General features: G+C 35.0%; 1 protein-coding gene across 1 annotated transcript in view; it reads left to right on the forward strand.

The window, feature by feature from the left end:
- Nucleotides 1–504: 504 nt before the first annotated feature.
- The window catches only part of LOC103261128 (E3 ubiquitin-protein ligase MYCBP2-like), a gene marked incomplete at both ends in the record, with an annotated part of 68,850 nt that continues 48,637 nt past the window's right edge, over nucleotides 505–20,717 (forward strand). The window contains 4 exons of the mRNA XM_008058746.1: nucleotides 505–580; nucleotides 7,473–7,688; nucleotides 14,391–14,544; nucleotides 19,517–19,713. Coding sequence (XP_008056937.1) covers nucleotides 505–580; nucleotides 7,473–7,688; nucleotides 14,391–14,544; nucleotides 19,517–19,713 — 643 coding nt within the window. The remainder of the gene's footprint in view (nucleotides 581–7,472; nucleotides 7,689–14,390; nucleotides 14,545–19,516; nucleotides 19,714–20,717) is intronic.

A 20,717-nucleotide genomic window follows, 5' to 3' on the forward strand; every position in this document is an offset into this window, starting at 1 on the left:
GAATAATTTGATCTTGGGGCTGTGATATAATGAAAAACTGGTGACTGAATACATAATGTATATGAGTTGGAGATTTTCCTACAGTAATTTAGTAAAAAGTGACTCTTAAGCCCCATTGTGCTGTAGCCCTCACTGCAAGAGCAGGTTTTTTTTCTGAGAAGGGAACATATCTGATTATTAGCATCCCCACTGTTGAATAAAGTTTTAAAAAAAATCATTTGATATCTTTTTAAATGCTTTCACTTTATATAAACTTTTGCAGAATTCAAATTTTTATTATTTATCATTTAATATATATTTCTTAGTTGTCCCGTTGTGTTGTCTTCTTAATAACTACCTTTATATGTTAGTATCTCATTTGTATATGTAGAGCGTATTGTTTCATAGAAAGCTTGTAAGAAAAATATCCAAATACCTTTTTGGAAATACTTATTTTTGATAGCTTTGTATGTTCTCATATAACCATTTATAACTAAATTTTTCAATTTTTTTCTTAACTTTTAGGAATAAGAAAATTTTAAATAAAAAGAAGTTGAAAAGGAAACAGAAGAGCAAATCAAAAGTGAAGACAAGAAGCAAGGTAAAGCTGCTTGTAATTTATAGGGAAGAAGGACTTTTTCTATAGTGATTTGAATAAAAAGCCAAGATTTAAAAAAATGTGTATAATTAGCAAAACCTTTTCAGTTCTGTGCACTGAAGTAATTTTGTAAAAGTCCCTTATTATTTGGTTCCATTTTTAGTTTCATCTTTACTTTTGGATGTTTCTTGATCAGTAACCTAGAAGTTAAAATCTGAAAATTATTTATTATTTATCCTTTGAGCTCTTCTCTTCTTTCACCTGAAAAATAAACGGAATAAAGTTGACTTGTGAGTTGGAACTTGGGTTTGGGTTCATCATATGCCTTTCTTTTCTTTCTTTTTTTTTTTTTTTGAGTTGGAGTCTCACTCTGTCGCCCAGACTGGAGTGCAGTGGCCGCTCCCAGCCACCACAGCTTCGACCTGCTGGGCTCGGGCGATCCTTCTGTCTCAGCCTTCCAAGTAGTCGGATCTACAGGCGCGCGCTGCCATGCCTGGCTAATTTTTAAAAATTTATTGTAGAGATGAGGTCTTGCCAAGTTGCCCAGGCGGTTCTTGAGCCTGCAGGCTCAGGCAATCCACTCACCTCAGCCTCCCAAAGCATGGGATCACAGGCTGAGCCACCGAGCCTGGCCCATATGCCTTTCTTGACAGGAATTAGAGAAATTCTTGGTACATCTATACTGTTCTAAGCTTCTTTTGACTGTTAGTCGCTGTGTAAAAGAAAAGGCAATAGGGATATTTGAATTAGATGGGATCTTAGAGACCAAGGATCTCTTTTTTAACCTAGTACAGAAATGTTCTCTGTATTACGTGGTTTTTTTTCTTAAACATTTTCAGTGGCCAGAACCCACTGTATCTAACAGTCTCTTTTCTATTGAACAACTGTACTAAGAAACCTACACAGAAAGAAGAGAAAAGTCATGATTATGATTCCTGAACAACTCCACTTTGGATTAAAGAAATAACAGTGTAGCTGGGCCTGTGTATCAACTGAAGAGGGAGTTGTTTCCTGCCCTTTTAAATTAGTGTTCTTGCTGTTGTAATTGAGAAAAATATACTTCAAAGTAGTAAACTTAAAATAAAATAAAAGGGTAAAGGGATGGAATTTATTTGGTGGCTGTATCTTGAGACAGCTAGATTCAGGGATTAAATAATGTCTAAATCCATGTCTTTATCTCTTGCTTCTTTCCTATATGCGTGGGCTTATAGTCTGTGACTGAGGGCTAATATTGCTGGCAGATCCAACTTTATTTTCTTTGAGCAAGAGGCAATTTCTTCTACTAGTTATAGCATAAAGTCTTGGATAGGATTTAAAAAAATTTACCTGTGTCATTGACTTTTGCCAAGGTGATGGGGTACTTTGATTGGTTAGACTAAGTTGTATTTTTTTTTTTTTGAGTTGGAGTCTCACTCAGTTGCCCAGAATGGAGTGCAGTGGCTGCTCCCGGCCACTGCAGCCTCTACCTGCTGGGCTTTGGCAATCCTTCCGCCTCAGCTTCCAAGTAGCTGGAACTATAGGCGCGTGCTACCACGCCCGGCTAATTTTTGATTTGTTGTCTTTTGATTTATAGGTCTTGCCAAGTTGCCCAGGCGGGTCTCGAACCCGCAGGCTCAGGCAATCCACTCACCTCAGCCTCTCAAAGGTGCAGGATTACAGGCTGAACCACCGAGCCCGGCTCTAAGTTGTATTTTTAATGAGTGGTTCGGTGAGCATCCAAATGAGCAGACCACATGAACTGGGGGAGGAGTGGCTACCCTGAGGAAAGTGTTGCTGGGTGGGCAGAAAAATAATGTGTATATCTATCACTTTTATTACTTCTGCTTTTGGGATAGAAGAGGGAAGTAGACAACATTCTCAATATACTAAAAAACCTCTAACAAATACAGTCGTTCAGATTTCCAACCTCTATCTCTTTTCTGCTTTTTGGTACTATGTGCAAAGTCAGATTAGGGGAGTATTGAATGCCTTTTAAGTTCTTTTAAAGTTTCATTTGGTGATTTTCCTAAAATAGTGACAATATGATATCAAGGAAAAGGTGGGAAGTCGAGGTCTTTTGTTTTCTTCAATTTGATCTCTAACTAGCTTTGTGCCCTTAGTAATGCAACTTTCTTTCCTGGCTCTCAGTAGTTATATCTTCTTTTTAGGAGTAGCTTGTGATAAGAATGCTATAATAAATTCATTAATTTATTCCTCAAACTTTAGTTGCTGAGTATTTGCAGGTATTATACTAGGTGTCTGGGATACAAAGATGAGCAAGAAGCAGTTTTTGCTCATGATGAACATTTAAAATAGTAAAATGATATTATTAGTCTCTTTGACTTCTGTTACTGCTTTCAGATTATTTTTACCTGCCTTCTTTTTTAAAAGTTATTTTAAAAATGCCATTTAGCTATACTACTTTATAGCCTTAATTTTTGCTTCCCTGGCTCCTTTATTTTTCCTCATCCATCAGCCATCTTCTTTATTTAGTTTCCTTCTTACTCAGGTTAGATGACACAGTCTCTTAGAAAAACTCTTGCTTAATCTAATATTTTATTTCCCTATTACAAGTTTCTCAAATTACACAAACTTGGTGACTTAAAACAACATAAATTATCTTACAGTTCTGGAAATCTGAAGTACAAAATGGATCTGACTGGCCTAAAATCAAAGTGTCAGCATGATCGTATTCCCTCTGGAGGTTCTGGGGGGGCATTCTTTTCTTTGCCTTTTCAGTTTCTAGTAGCTGCCCAGATTCCTTGGGTTGTGGCCTCCTTCCATCTTCAAAGCCAGCAGTCATTGGTTGAATTTTTTTTTTATGCTGTAGCACTGAGAGTTTTCTGTTGTTTTATCTTTTTCTCTGACTATCCTGCCTCCCTCTTTTACTTATGAGGACCCTGGTGCTTTCATTCGGCCTGTCCAGATAACCCAGCATAATCTCTCCATCTCAAAGTCTTTGGTTTAATCACATCTTCAGAATTCCTTTTGCTGTGTTTGGTAACATATTCACAGGTTCTGGGCATGAGGGTGTAGATGTTTTTGGAGGCCATTATTCTGCCTACCACATCCACCTTGTATATTTTTGGCATTCATCTGACAAAATTCAATACTATAAATACAGCTATTTTCTCTTTCTCTAAAGGGAGAGTTCTATGTGCTGCTAGAGAGTTAAATGAGAGTTCACTGATAGCAGTACACATTCATGATTATCAATCTCAAATGGACCTTCCATAACCAGATTGTCTTGGACTGGTTTTTTTCTGGTCAAATAGTTTTCTCATTTTCTCCTATGATTATTTCAGACCTTTGCCATTCTCCTCAAGCCTCTGGTGAAACCTACCCTCCAGCATATAACTTCACTTTCTTATAGGGTAAATCAAATTTATTATTCAGAAAACTTCTTCTGTGACCTGGTACCAAACATGTCTCTGTCTTAGATCAGGTTTTTTAATAGCCACATCTGAAATAAGGATGTAAAGCATGCAATTCATTGAGTTTTGAAAGATAACATATACACATGAGACCATTACTACAGTCAAGGTTTAGAACATATCCATCATCTCCAAGGGTAGGTGATATTATCTATATTCCAAATAATTTCTCCTATTCTGTGGCTTGCACAGAGTAAGAGTTGTCATTTTAATGGTACTAAATCTTCCAATCTGTGAACATGGTATTTCTCTCCATTTATTTAAGTCTTTTAAATTTCACTTGGCAACAATTTTTAGTTCCAGTGTATTGGGCTTGCACATATTTTGTTACATTTACTTACAATTATTTTATATTTTTGATGTTTTGCAAATGCAGGTATTTTTAGCAATTTATTTTGTTTTGAGATGATTTCCATTATGAATACTTTAGAGACGTTCTGTATACCCTTTGCCCATTTTTCCCAGTGGTGATATCTTGTATAACTGTAGTTCAGTGCCACAACCAGGAAGTCATCACTGATGTAACCCACCCATCTTGCTCAGATTTCACTAGTTTTACATGTACTCATTTGTGTGTGTATGTGTTTGTGTGCTCCTAGGTCTGTGAAATGTTATCACATGTATAGGTCCATGTGACCTTTACCACAATCAAGATATACAACAGTTCATCAGAAGGATTCTTTGTGTTTCCCTTTATAGCCAAAGCCATCTCCTTACCTCGACTTCTCATTAGCCTCTGGCAACCACTGATCTCTATAATTTTACCATTTTAAGAATATTACAAAAATGGAAATGTGCAATGTGTAATCTTTTGGGATTGGCTTTTTTCCCACTTGGCGTAATTTCTTTGAGATTGATACAAATTATTTCATATATCAATAGTTTGTTCCTTTTTTTTTGCTGAGTAATTTTATGGTATGGATATACCACAATTTGTTTAACCATTTTCCTATTAAAAAAACTTCTGGGTTGTTTCTAGTTTTGGGCTTGCTTGTTTTATTTATTTATTTATTTATTTATTTATGAGTTGGAGTCTCATTCTGTCTCCTAGGCTGAAGTTCAGTGGCACGATCACAGCTCACCATAGCTTTGACCTCCTGGGTTCAGATGATTCTTCTGCCTCTGGCTCTGAAGTAGTTGGGCTACAGGCATGTGCCCACATTCCCAGCTAATTATTTATTTTTTATTTTTTGTAGAGATGAAGTCTCACTATGTTGTCCAAGCTGGTCTTGAACTCTTGGCCTCAAGCAATCCCAAAGTGCTAGGATTACAGGCGTGAGCCACCATGCTTGACTGCATCTATTTTTAAATAAAGCTGTTATGAACATTCATGTACTGGTTTTTGTGTAAATGTAAATTTTTTTATTCTATGGTATATGTTTAATTTTGTAAGAAATCGCCATACTTTTTTCCACAGTGGCTGTTCCATTTTACCTGATCATCAGCAGTGTATAAATGATCTAGTTTCTCCTCATGCTCACCAGCATTGTGTGTTGTCACCATTTATTTTAGCCATTCTGATAGGTGTGTACTATATCTTATTTTATTTTAATTTACATTTTCCTAATGGTAAATGATGGTGAACTTCTTTTTATGTGCTTGTCTTCTGTGAATCTTCCTCAGTTGCGTGTCTGTTCATATCTTTTGCCCGTTTGCTAATTGGATTCCTTGTTTGTTTTAATTGTTGAATTCTGAGAATTCTTTATATATTTTGAACACTGGTCCTTTGTTGGATATGTGGTTTGCAGATATCTTCTCTCAGTCTGAGGTTTAATGCTATTTTTATTTTTTGAGTTGGAGTCTCACCCTGTCGCCCAGGCTGGAGGGCAGTGGCACGCTCCCGGCCACCGCAGCCTCGACCTGCTGGGCTCCGGCGATCCTTCCGCCTCAGCCTTCCAAGTAGCTGGAACTACAGGCGCGCGCTACCATGCCCAGATGATTTTTGATTTATTGTAGAGATGAGGTCTCGCCAAGTTGCCCAGGCGAGTTTCGAACCCTTGGGCTCAGGCAGTTCACTCACCTCGGCCTCCCAAAGCACGGGATTACAGGCTGAGCCACCGAGCTGGCCAATGCTATTATTTTTAAAATTACATTTTTCAATTGTTCATTCCTAGATAGGGATATATTACTTATTTTTATATACTGATCTTATATCCTGTGACTTTGCTAACTCTACAAATTATTTTTGGTAGTTTTCTTGCCGATTCCTTAAGATTCTTTACATGTCTTTTACAAAGACATATCTTTTCTAGAAGATACTTCTTTTCTAACTTTGCCTTTTTTCTTGGCAATGTTGATGAGTTGCTGAGAGTAGATGTATTTGCCTTGTTCACAATCTTAGAGGAAAGACATTCGATCTGTTACTGTGTTAGCTGTGGGTATTTCAAGTTGAGGAAGTTCCTGTCTATTCTTTCATTTTTTCTTCATCATGAATTGGTATTAGACTTTTGTCAGATGCTTTTTCTGTGTTTATTTACAGTATCTTATGTTTTTTCTCCATTATTACACTGAATGCTTTTCCAGTGTTGTGCCAACATTGCTCTTGGGTTAAACCTCAGTTGGTCATAATATTCTTTCTTATATTGTTGGATTTGGGTTGCTGGTATTTGCTTGTTTTTAATACCTCTGGAGGACACACTTGCAAGTTATATGCCAATTTAACAAGAGTACTTTTTCCCAATTATTTAAGGAAGAAGGGTAGAATTTTGGGACCAAGTGTTTTTGGTACTTAAGCTTCCATTTTATTTATTAAATATACTTCCTGAACATACTCTGATTGTTGGAACTTGCATTTTAACAATAATCTTAAAATGGTTCTTTATATTTGTGATATAAATGTTGATCTTGACAGTATGGTTGCTGTCTGATGTATACAGTGCTAAGCACAAAAGAGAAATTTAGTTTTAACAAATTACCAAGCACATGATTTTCAGTAGTTAAGAGAAAGCTTTGAGAAGTATATGTCCATCATCTGTAGTTTTCTTGGCATTACTGTTATTTGAATAAGAATAAAATGAGAATTGATGAAAATTCAGGAATTTTTTTTTTTAGCCCTAATTTCTGTGTACATTTCTATGTCTGCTTTTAAAAGAATACAGAATGTAATTCAACATTTCTAGTTCATTGAGACTCTATAGCATATCTGGTGTCCCTTAGAAAGGCACCAAATTAATTTCCCTTGAAACGATACTCTAGCAGTGAAACTTTGTTGACTCAATTCCTATCATGGGAATAAAATAATATTTTAAAGTTCTTTGCCTATCCAGTTTTGGCCCTTGTCAGGTTGGTTATTTCTGTGTTACTAAAAAAATAGTGAAGTACGAAAAAGAGTACTAGAAGTTGAGTCCATAGACTTAGTATGTGCTACTTAATGTGACTTCTGAAAGTCAGTTAACTGTCTAATTATTACTTTTTTATTTAAAATAGGAATTGAAGGTGATGGAAAAGAATGTGAAGTTGAAATATTCTATTTTCTATTTCAGTCTGAAAGCTTGGAGAATACAGTAATTATACCAGATATCAAACTACATAGTAATCCTTCTGCTTTCAATATTTACTGCAATGTACGGCATTGTGTTCTGGAATGGCAGAAAAAGGAGCTATCATTGGCAGCTGCATCTAAGAACTCTGTGCAGAGTGGAGAATCAGATAGTGATGAAGAGGAGGAATCCAAAGAGCCCCCTATCAAGCTTCCAAAGGTAAGCTACTGAGTTCTATTAAGATGTGTAACCTATAGGTATTTTGACTATAATACACATATAAGCATTGCTAAAATAATTTTTTGTAGACTTGTGCACTAAGAATAACATTGCTTATGGATCAAAATAGGTTTAAAGAAGAAAAGGAAAACTGCAACTTTGTAACCGGAATGTTAACAAAGTCACTAATTGGTAATTTAATGGGAGGTGCTTGGAAAGCCCAGGCAAGGAGATCAGTTGATTGGAGTCTGTTACAGGTACTATTAAAAATGTACAAAAGCGGTATAGTGAAAGTACTGGCATAGAGTCATTGGACCATGACAGATGGAAGTGCAGCTCTGAGCCAGTGGGCTGACAGTAAGGTGGGCACAAGAGAAAGTACAAATGACAACAAGCCAAGAGCCCTGGAAAGCTGGAGGTGTTCCTTGCTGGGAGGGATCCCTGGATGCAGGTATGCATTTTTATTTTTCTTGAAATAGAACTAAAAAGGATCTTGGCTGTGCAGTAGTTTAGCTGAGAACCTTTTCCTTTTCTGTCTAAGTTTATAATTGTACTCTTGATGTTCTAGCTTCCCTTGCTTAGGAAGAAAATCACATATGAACCAATCCAACTTATATGTTATTCTGATGTTACTCCCTTATTTACCAGAAATACATAAGCTCATTGGTATAATAGAAACATTAAGACAAACTATTCTTAATACACTCTATTCTGTTTAAGTATTGGTATATTTCCAGACTTTAATGTTATTTAATATGTAATACATATTTTTTCTGTATAATTGATGTAGCTAGTATTTCTAACACAAGAATAGTTGAAAATGTAGACATTTAAAAAAATTGATACTTTTATATGATCTATGAATATGGCTTTTTTCTGAATATGTATGTATTTTAAAATATTTATTTATTAAAATGATTCACATGTATTGCTTTTTTATTAAATTGATACCCTAAAACTATGCCCTAAAAACTTATACATACACATGAGAGATCATCTAAATATTTTTTACTACTTGGAAATAACAGCATAAATGAAACCTGGTCTGATTTCTCTTGTATATGTTGCTATTCCTACATGTACCACCATCCTTAATTGTACTGTCAGGTTCTCACTGTATTCTCAGCAAATGACTTCATATTTCATAGGTAATAAAGGTGTTGTATACTTCCTTGATTTATTAATCAGCCATCTTCCAATGTCTCTATCTCTTCCTGTTTCAGGGCAGGACACTTCCCCTTCCCTTATTCCTTCTGTGTCAAATGTCTTAACAGCACCTACTCTGTTAGTTTCTTTCTTTAACCTAAAACAAGCATGAGTGTCCCTCCAGGTAGAGACCATGTCTCTGAGTGTAATTCTTATGCTTAATGAGGTTAAGCTAGGATGTAAGGCTGCAGGATTTGTATAACTTACTTTTAGTCAGTAAAACCTTTCTTTGTTTGGGTGAGTCATAGTGTACAAGGTAATCACACTGTTTAAGGTCGGTATTGTGAGAGAAAACAAAAGCCTGGAGAAATCTTTTAAACAGGTATGCAGATTTTGAATAGTAAACTGTAGTTAAAATTAAAAGATATGACATTATCAAGAATAATGCATTATTAGGCTACCTTAAAACATCGGGATAAATGAGTATCAAGTAACTAAAACATTGGACATTCTTTTTTTTTTTTTTTGAGTTGGAGTCTCACTCTGTCGCCCAGACTGGAGTGCAGTGGCCGCTCCCGGCCACCGCAGCCTTGACCTGCTGGGCTCCGGCGATCCTTCCGCCTCAGCCTTCTGAGTAGCCGGAATTACAGGCATGTGTTATCACGCCCGGCTGATTTTTTTGATTTATTGTAGAGATGAGGTCTCGCTGTCCAGGCGGGTCTCGAACCCGCGGGCTCAGGCAATCCACCCACCTCAGCCTCCCAAAGGCGCGGGATTACAGGCTGAGCCACCGAACCCGGCGGGCATTCTTAAGATATCTTTTTCAGCACAATTAACAGTCAAAAGGGAAACTTGCAAAGAAAATTAAGAGAAGATCAGATGGCCAAAGTGATTAGTATTGAGTTTTTCACCAGGTATTGGCCTGTTTGGAAACAGGGTGTAGTGGTTAGGAACATGGATTATGGAGCCAAATTGCTTGGATTCAAACACTCACCATTAAATAGTACTAGCTATGTGAGGCTGGAAAAGTTATTTCACATATCCATGCCTTAGTTTTGTCTTCTATGTGGTATGGTTGTAGTTACAGTTTAAATGAATTAATGACTGCTGGATGTTTGAGAGACTACTACTTGGCACAAAGAAGTGCTCAGTAAATGATAGCTGTAGTTAACAAGCATCAGGTTAGGTGCAAACAAGGAAGTATGCAGGTGCAAGTGAATTTGAGTTACTTATTAAGGAACTCTCCAGTTTACTAAGAAATGCTTTACATCTAAGGGAAATGAAACTTTGTAGAGAAATATTATAAACACCTTTACAGTATAGTACTATATAGCTGGTTGTTTTAGTTGCGTACCTGGACTAACTTGACTGGATTTATGAACAAATTGGACTTACGAATACATTCTTAGAATGGAACTCGTTCATATGTAGGGGACTAACTGAACAACAAAATTGTTAAGGAAACAGAATTGACAGGAATTGATAATTAGTTGGCTATAAAGGCTGAAAGAGAAGGCAGAATCTAAACATAATCTTAAAGGTTCTATGTGGTGATTCTGTGTACTGAAAGGGGGGGGAAGTAGAGGAGGAACAGGGCTTTGCTGGAAAGATGATTAAGTTTAGTTTTGCATGTACTGGTTTTTAGGTAGATATGAAATATCCGATGTGTACTTTGTAGGGTTAAAGTTCAAGAAAAATGTGTCAGCTAGAAATAATAGGTTTGGGATGTGTGGACACATGTTGAAACAAAATTCTGAGAGGTAGGAGGGGGTGAGATCAAGAATATTGTTTGAAAAAATAAATTAGCTTTGAAAAGTTGAAAGAACACTTGCTCCTCTGGCTGTGAAGAGAAGAAGATGTTAGTAATTGTGGATGCATTTGTATGTTAGAGATGAGGAGCTTAGAATGTTTCACATTCAAACCTTCTGAGAAGCAGGATTTTTCTTCCTCTTTTTTTCTTCTTCTCTTCTGCTGCTGCTTCCTCTGCAGTTGCCTTCTTTTTGCTTTTACTCCCTTCCCTGAGATTTTTAATTTTTTTTATTATTTGTAAACATTTTGAGTTTTTTCAAGTGTATCTTATAAGTATTGGAACTAATCCTAAAACTTTTTAATAGAACTTTATATAATTTTTGATGGCAAAGGGTTATAAATATTGTTAAATCTAGATGTGATGTAACTAAACTTTTATGTTCATATTTATTAGTAAAATAATAAAGCCACCTTTGGAAATAATTTAAAAAGAGCAAAATAAAACCTTGAAAAGACTCATTAAATCATTTTTCTTTGCCAAGTATCTTTTTAATCTCACTTTTCCTAGCATTGACATTGGATTGAGGCTTTGTATTCATTTATCTTTCAAATATAATAGATAGACTTAAGAACATAATTATTTGAAAGCAAAAGTAAAGGTAAAATTCAGTAAATTTACAAAAGACTTTTCTGAAAAAAAATGAAAAGCCATGTGCTGGGTGATTAGTTATGGTGCATTGTTGAAAGTATTGAAGTATGTTATCTTATTAATTCATTATTATTCTACTTAAATTTCACATTTATTATTTTTAATTACAAAAGTGGTGCATATTCATTGTAGATAATTTGAAACATGCAGAACTTTTTTTATAGAGAAAATAGAAATTAGAAATAATCTTTGAAATTTCATTAGCTAAAAATTACCCAAAATAAGTGTTTTTCTTTGGTCATTTTTTCTATGCAATGAAAATGAAATAATACTGTATTTACCATATTATATTTTTTCTCCTTGTATTCTCCTCTGATAGAGAGGAGGTATATATAAGGGGGACCCCCCCAAAAGCCAGAACTTATTTATTAAAAATTGTGTTATTATTCTTATTTACTCAAACTTCAGTCACCTTCAAAGTACTCTCTGATGCAGTGCACCTATCAAGACACTTTTTCCACTGCTCAAGACAGTTTTTGAACTTGTCAATTTTGATGCCTTTTAGTGGTTCTGCTATTTTTTGTTTCACCTTTTCCACACTGGCAAAATGTTTCTCTTTGAGGACTTTTTTCATCTGGGGAAACAAAACAAAGCACTCTGGGCTAGATTGGGCCTTAGATAGGGAGATTGAGGCATGTAGGTCATGCCGTTTTTGGTAAAAAACTGCTGAACATTCATTGTGTGTGAGCAGAGGCGTTGTCATGGTGGAAGAACCAGTAACCTGTTTGCCACATTCAGGATGTTTCTTCTGCAAATCATGATGCTACCTTGTCAAAACTTCTAGATGAAAACTTTGGTTGATCTTTTGATCCATAGGAACAAATTCAGAGTATACTGCAAGGAGCTCGCCCTCCAAAAGATAATTCCTTTTTTGGGGGGGCGCCCCCTTGTGTAGTGTATTTTCAGTGACTTTAAGACAGGCTTCAGCCTGTAAAGTCTGCTTTCAAAGTTCTAACATTTAGTAAGATAATCTCTCCTTAGCCAAACAGCAGAAAAATACTTATTTAATAACATGTTTTGTACTTCTCAATAATTCAGAGCTAAATATTAAAAATTATTTTAATAGTTGGAGAATTTGAGGTTGATTTTGTCATATATTGAATACATATATTACTATTCTAGAAATGAATTAGTTTTTCCATTTATTAAATGGAAAAGTCTATACTGAAGATATGGATAATTAATGAGAATCTGCAAACAGATGAGGAATTTTCTGTCATGAACGTTGAGACTGAAGTTTTATGGGCATGTTTAAAATCAGCCAGCACTCTGTTCTTAGGCAGCCTACCTGGGTGGCCTGTTGTCATATATTTGTTTTTAAACTAGAGAGAGAACTCAGGAACCTGTTTAGTAATCAGCCTTATTGTTTTTGACAAGATTCAGTGATTTCTTTATCACCACAGGACCTTTATTTGTCAAAATGAATTTTGGCCAAAAATGTCATATGTGAAGAATCTTCTTGGAGTTATGAAAAGTCATGACGGGTAGTATAGTAAACAGTTGGAAAGACTGATAGGGTGTAGTAGTCTCCCAGTGACTTGAGAATAGAGCCCCATATTTTGTAGCTAGGAGATCCTTGACTTCAGATTTTTCTTTCCTGTAAGTATATAAGCAGATGGAAATCTTAGACAGCATGTTTTTATTTTCTAGTTCATTCCAAGAAAAGAAACTTTATCAAATGAAAAAATTTCATCATTTAGTGTATTTAATCAAATGAAACTCTATGCGGGTTCTTCTTTAATAGTAGTTGTAATCTGCCCTGCTAGGATTTTAGATACTTTCTCTAAAGACAATCCTCCTAGTTATTTTGACTTCTCAGTTATATCTGTATTTTCCAGAAACCTTGCAAGTGTTAATCAGAACTGTAGTTGACTTGCCTACAGCTGATTTGACTCTTGTGTGGAAAATGTCTTTTCCAGTGGTTTTTAGCATACAACTTAGTGAATTATTAAGCAAATATTTATTATGTGCCCATCATATGCAAGGCAATGGATTAGGCATAGGTTATATTAAGCTATTTAAGACATGTTCCATAAGGAGGCCACAGTATAGAAGGAAAATGGAAACAAAAAATAGTAACACTGTAATGTGATAAAGGCTATGACAGAGATCTGAGGTGGTGACGAAGTATTTATATGGCTCATTTACCCTATTAGGTGATAAACTCATAAAGAACAGAGGGTATCTCCTGTAGTAAGTTGCACAATATAAATGCTTAGGAGATATTTATGTAATATATTAATCAATGCAAAAATGTCAGTAGAGAGAATATTCTTCCACTGTTGTGTCCAGCAGAATTAATGCTCCAGACATTTCTACTGATGAGTCTTGTTTTAACTTTCTGTTAATTATTTCTGCAAACAATTTACTTTACTATATCCTGAAGAAATCTTATACATTTTGTACTTAATACGTTGACATAAACTGAGAAATGGAATGTCATGTCTCTTATCAGTCTTCTGAAGGTATGTCCTTATGATAGTTTATTACAGTTTGCTTGCTCAGTCTTTGTTAAGATTTATCTCTTTTGCTAAGACTTTTCTTGCTTTTGATGAGGAATGATAAGATAAGTAAAAGTACTGGTGATATTTTTAGCTACACAGTTTTTAATTCTTTTTTGTGATACTCTTACCCATTGTAGGAAAGGTTAAGATGAAAATTGCCTTCTTAAATCTTTTTACTACATGTGCAATGTTGACTTTACTTCTGGTTGTGAGTAATAATTAACATGATTTTTAACAAAAAGAGTACCAAATTTTACCTAAGTACACCCAGATGAACCTGTAAATTAATACAGTTTATTTCTTTTGAGTGAATGCAATCTAGTCTGTAGTTCATTGTTATAAACCATTTTCATGATATTTTATTATGACTCTGTTGTACTAAAAACTGCTTTTTAAACAGTTCAGCTATTTTTTAGTCTTCCATGTTACCAGATGGTTTTCTAAGTCTTCATATTAAATATACTTTTTTTAAACAGGTTTGCTTTTAAAATATTACAGTAGTCTCCTGTGAAAGTAACTTGCATCAACGAAACTGCCTGAAAAGTATTATTAGCTTACATGTTATAAAGTATACTTTTTTTCCCTCTTAAACAGATTATTGAGGTTGGACTTTGTGAAGTTTTCGAACTGATCAAGGAGACACGATTTTCTCATCCATCCCTGTGTCTCAGGAGTCTCCAAGCTCTGCTCAATGTACTTCAGGGACAGCAGCCAGAAGGCCTCCAGTCAGAGCCCCCTGAGGTCCTAGGTGAGAGTCCAGACTCATTAAGTGAAACATTTAAAAGTGAATATCAGTAATAGAGCATTGTACATTTTTAAATTGCTGAGCAAGTAAATTTTTAATACTCTCACCACAAAAATATTAAATATTTGAGGTGATGCATATGTAAACTAACTTGATTTAATTATTCCACATTGTATTCATGAATCATAAAATTTTATATTCCATACATTTATACAATTATAAATTGTCATTTTACAGTTTAAAAAAGGCAAGAAACTTCTCTTATGAAGTACACAACAGTCTATAATGTAGTCTTTTTTTTTTTTTGAGTCAGAGTCTCCCTCTGTTGCCCAGGTTGGAGTGTAGTGGCATGCTCATGGCCACCACAGCCTTGATCTGCTGGCAATCCTTCTGCCTCAGCCTTCCAAGTAGCTGGAACCACAGGCATGCACCACCACGCCTGGCTAATTTTTTAATTTATTGTAGAGTTGAGGTCTCGCCATGTTGCTTAGGCTGGCAGTTATTAGCTTACATGTTATAAAGTATGCCTGAGCTCAGGCAGTCCTCTAGCCTTCGCCTCCCAAAGTCCTGGAATTACAGGCATGAGCTACCATGTCTGGCCTATAATGAAGTCTTTAATTGTGGAACTAAAATAGCAGGTACTAAAAATGCCTTATAAGTTTTAAGGTATTTTTGCAGTGTTCCATTAGAGTTATGGTTTAAGAGTTATAGTTCACTCACACACATTTCTTGATTATTGTGATGGTTGGAAGAAAACAAAACATAAACCTTTAGAATCCAGAAATAATTCTCAAACCTTAAGGTCACTACTAATTTAAATCATTCTTATTAAACCTTTGACCAAAATAGCTAACATTCTCTTTTTTAACTTTATTTGTTACTCTGGATAGTTTTTTAAAAATAAAAAAAAAAAAGGAAATAAATGCTACAAACCTAAAACAGTACAATTAGTTTTAAACTGAGAGGACATTTCCTTTGTATTCATCATATAAATTGGTTTGTATTATGACTGAATCGTCTGACTTAATAGCTACTTTTATTAAATAAAGTGTTGCTTTTCTTAAAGTGTGTTTCGGTTTCATGGATGCTTACCTTTCATGCCAGTTACTTATGGTCAACTTGTAATCTTGTAAACAAGATAGGAGCTTTTACTTAAAAGGTATTGAGTCATAGACATGTAGATGGGAGCATACTTTTTAATTGGTTACTTGCTTTTTTTCTCTGCTGTTAATTATGGACCTGCAAATAGTCTAAAGTTTCTACGCCCTTCTGGTACAGGGCAGTTCTCAGAAGTCCTAGAGTTATGGTTCTCAAATATTAGCATGTATCAGAGTCATCTGGGTCTTACCTGTGCAGTTTCTGATTCAGTAGATTCTTGAGCCCCAAGAATTGTCATTTGGAATAAATTCCAGTTGATGCTCATGCTGCTGGTCTGGGGACTGCACTGCTGGTCTGGGTACTGCACTATTGGTCCGGATTAACATTTGGTTCTTTTTGGATTTTATTAGACCCACATGTGAAAACCAAATTGTATAAGGCTAATTATATGTCAGATTTTTCTTTTTTGGGGTCACATATGGTGATGTAGTTTTTGTGTTTGATTTTCTTTTTCTTTTTTCTTATTTAAGTGAAGAAAAGGGATGCTGGTCATTGAAACAAACTCAGGATTTTTAAAAGCAACTTCTGCTCACACACACACACACACACACACACGCACACACACACGCATATGCATACACACACACACACACAGTTATTAAATGCTATTACCAATTGAAAGCTGTCATACCAAGAAGCACACACCTTGGTTATTGTTACGGTAGCACCAGTGATTGTATTAATATTGTGAAGTGCTATTTGGCTTGACAGAATTTTACTGAAGATCTGATTTATTTTATTTTATTTAAGAATATTTTGTTGATTTTACTCAGCTCAGGTTTGCCAGTTAGCAAATAATTGGAATATTTTAAATATTCACTAAAACATATATTTTCTACTTTGAATGACATGCTAATTCTTTCTTCCTAGATCTTCTACATTATCTTGTCTCATATCAGTTGTTATACACTTTGGTTTGTATCCTTTCTGTACAAAAAAACTCAATTTCCTTAATTTAAAAAAAAAGATCTTATTATTAATACTGGTTTTGAAATTATAATTTGTGCTTTAGCCTAGTCATCTATTTATCAAAACTTTCACTTAATTAGTTTGCTCATATTTATTTTCTTGTTAACAGTTTCAAATGCTGCTATCCTGGTCTTTGGTCTCTGTTGTCGGTCTTTTCAAAGTTTACTTCTGATCTCTTCCCTGCTTTAAGTTATTTTTCTGTATAAAGGATTTATCATTACTTCATGTTTTTGTTTTGTTTAATTAGCTCAAAGATATAAGTATTCATTTAGTTCTTTTATATTAAGCTTCTGTGGAAACTTGCCTCTACTTTCCTTTGATCTAATATCACAATCTCATTGGTTACCCTTTTTTCCCATTGGGTTATTTTCATGTTGTTCATGAAAATATATATATTTGTTTAACTCTTACTGATTAGTAAACATCATGCTTCTGTTTACAAATAGATTTTGAGTTTTAAATCATCTGCTTGAAAAAGTTATTCCCTTATATCTATGTTTCTGTTTAATTTAAGGTCAGAATATATGTTCTCAAGTATTCACTTAAGTTGTAATAGCACCTCCTATATTATGTGCTAGGAATATATGATACCATTGCTATTGTAATGGAACTTAGCATCTGACTAAATGGGACACTTATAATTATAAATGTGGTTAAATAGTATTGAGGAAGGTAGGAGTTCTGAGAGTTGTTTTTTTTTTTTTAACTTTAAAGACCTCATTTATTTATTTATTTTTAGAGATAGGGTCTCACTGTGTTGCTCAGGTCATTCTCCCACCTCAGCATCCCAAGTAGCTGGGACTACAGGCATGCTCCTTCTGAGTCTTTAACAGGCTTTCCTAAAGATGAGTCATTTGAGATTTGAAGGATAAATAGGAGGGAGTGACCTAGGTTATAAATGTTCCAGGCAGAAAGGACAGCATAAGTAATTCTCTGAGGTGAGAAGGAGAATGAGTGGAAAAAGACTGTCATGGCCAGAATATGGAGAGTGAAGGGAGGGAGGGTCTTGTGTCAGGTGAGGAAGGAGACGGGGAAATGTGTAGCTTTATAATCCATGATAAAGACTTTGGTTATTGTCCTAGGAAAATGGAAAGTCATTATTTCACTACAGTTTAAAAAATTCTGTTTTACATGGCACTCATAAATTTTTTTTGAAAAAATTGACTGTTTTCTTCTACTTGAATCTCCCTTTTTTGAAGGCAGAGGCATTGTCTTTTTTTGCCAGTATACCACCCCAATCTAGAATAGTTCCTAGTGTTCAGGAAGAATTCAGTTTAGTAAATATTAGTTGGATGATTAGAAGATAGATTTGCGGAAGGATAATGGGAGGAAAGATGGACAAAAGGAAGGATAGACAGAGAGGGGATAGATGAAAGGATGACGGGAAGGCAGGATAGTTGGAAGGAGAGGTAGAGGAAAGAATAGATGGAAAAAATGAAAGTATAGGATATATAGACAAGTGAAAGGGGGGAGAAAGGAAAGAAGGAACAGGAGAGCAGAAGGAAAGAATTTAACAAGGGAGTGAATAGGAAAGAAGGAATAGGAGGGAAGAATAAATTAACAAAGGAGTGAATGAACTTTAAGTAAACAACTAGATTTTTGGTTTGAAAATTCTCTTTGACTGTAAGGGAACAAAAGTGAATAATAGGAGATAATTTGTAATTTGGAAGTCCAGTAAAGAGACGGTGATAACATGGATTGGAAAGATGGTATTGAGGTAGAGAAAAGTAGAGGAATGACTTAGGAAGTAAAATAAATAGTACTTAATTTGGTATTAGTTATGGAAGATGAAGAATTGAGAAGGGTGCACTTAGTTTCTGTGAGTTACCAAATAAACTACAGGTGGCCTTTTAGCTTTCAGAAAATTGCAGTACGTTATTAATTACTTTCCCTTGTTCACCTCTCTCCCTTCCCTTTCCTTCTATTGATCTATCTCAGTTTCCCTCCCTTCCTCCCTCCCTTCCTCCCTCCCTCTGTTCCTCCCCACGCCACCCTCATCCCCACTTTTTCACTTTAATCTTCCTTCCTTTCTATAGAGGAAATACCTACTAGGTGTCTACTGATTGAATCTTGGATGGAGTTGTTCAGAGAATTTTGTGTAGAGACCTCTGCTGGTTGTAGAACATTCATATGTTATTTTTTTTGTCTTTACCACTAAAGGGCTTTATGATTTAGAGAAAATCTCTTAACTTCCCTGTGTTTCAGTTTTCATTATCCACTACAGGAGGACAGTATCTGTCCTATTGACTAGAATTTTTTTCTAGGGTATAAATGAATTATATTCTCCCCTCTATAAGTGTGAACTTCTGAATATTACTGATAAAGCCAGTTTTGTATCAATGCAAATTATAGCATATATTTTATGTATTATACTTTTGTTTCACAAATATAAATGTGATTTTCTGGACGCTTAATTTTTTAAAATTTCTGGTAGTCAAATTTATTTTAATGTTAGGAAATCTATTAATATAATTCATTGGACACTTAATATTTTAAGGGGCCCATACTCCTTCCAATCTAACAGGTGAAATAAGTGCAATGAGTAGTCTCTTATGTGGAAGGATGAGTTTCTTGAATATGTGAATGTCTCTAGGCAAGCTTGTTTTAAATGACCTTAGATTTCATCTTTAATTACAAAAATAAGGAGTTGAACTAAATGTTCTCTAAGGCCCTTGTTATATAAATATTTTGACTTTGAGGGGTAAAAGTTAACTAAAAAGAAACTAATACAAAGTAAGTATTCTATGTGCCTTGAATTTTGTTAATAATGAGACAAAGTATAAATAAATATACACATATAATGTTCTGTATGTTAAATGAATATAATTTAATTCTGTTTTATCCACAGAGTCTCTCTTCCAGCTTCTTTTGGAAATCACTGTTCGAAGTACTGGAATGAATGACAGCACCGGACAGTCCCTGACAGCACTTTCCTGTGCTTGCCTCTTTAGTCTGGTGGCTTCTTGGGGAGAAACAGGAAGGACACTTCAGGCCATCTCTGCTATTCTCACCAATAATGGAAGCCATGCTTGCCAAACTATTCAGGTATTTCATATTTATAGCTGCTTAGAAACTTATAAGTTGCCTTGTTGTAGTTTTATCTCAAACTCTTGTAGGAATTCCCTGCTTTTTCTCATTACAGTAGCTGGATCTGTCCAAGGTTGATATATAAATAATCTACGGTATTTGGGTTAAGCTATGTGTATATTTAACTCTTAAGCATTAAATATAATAAAATGAATTTAGACAACAACTTAGAATTTTTTTTAGCTTGAAAGTGTACTTTTTTTATTTTAAAGATGTGGGGTACAATTCAGGATTAGGTATACAAATGGTCATCATACAGGTAAAGTTTGGGTCCTCCTTTGGTCCCCACTTTGCCTAGTTTGAGATCAGGTACCCTTATTGATGTTGTGTGCCCACCCCACCGCCAATCCTTGCAGTGTCCCGCTACTGCCAATTCCTTTCTTGCAGTATTATGGTAATTGTTCAGGTTCCACTTACGAGTGAGAACATGTGGTACTCTCTTCTTTGTTTCTGTGGTAGATTACTGAGTATGATATACTCTAAATTTGTCCAAGTTGCTGTGAAGTCCATATGTTTGTTCTTCTTTATGGTTGTGAAATATTCCACTGTGTATATGTACCACATTTTTTTTAATACAGTTCATTTTCAGTGGGCAGCACAGTTGGTTCCATATTTTTGCTACTGTGAATAAAACTTAGATCTTTAAGCTGATCTTTGCATAAACAGCACAACTTTTCTTTGTATTGTCTTGCTTTCTGCCTTCCCTCCTCCTCCCATCTTGCCCTGAATTTCCTAGTAGGAATTTTTTCATAGTTTTAGATACGTTTTCTCTAATGATAGAAAAGGGATGGCATCAATCTGCTGCGTTTTTGATTGGTTGATTATGATTTTTATCAATTGATTTGCTTCTAAGTTATTTCAGTTATGCGTATAACATTTTAAGCTTTTAATATCCAACTGTGGAATAAATAAGCTCTTCACTATTGTTAGTGATGGAAAGTGTAATCTTCTTATGGGCAAAC

Source organism: Carlito syrichta, unplaced genomic scaffold (assembly GCF_000164805.1).
Source record: "Carlito syrichta isolate Samal-C Ts95f unplaced genomic scaffold, Tarsius_syrichta-2.0.1 Scaffold303607, whole genome shotgun sequence".
NCBI classification, from domain to species: domain Eukaryota; kingdom Metazoa; phylum Chordata; class Mammalia; order Primates; family Tarsiidae; genus Carlito; species Carlito syrichta.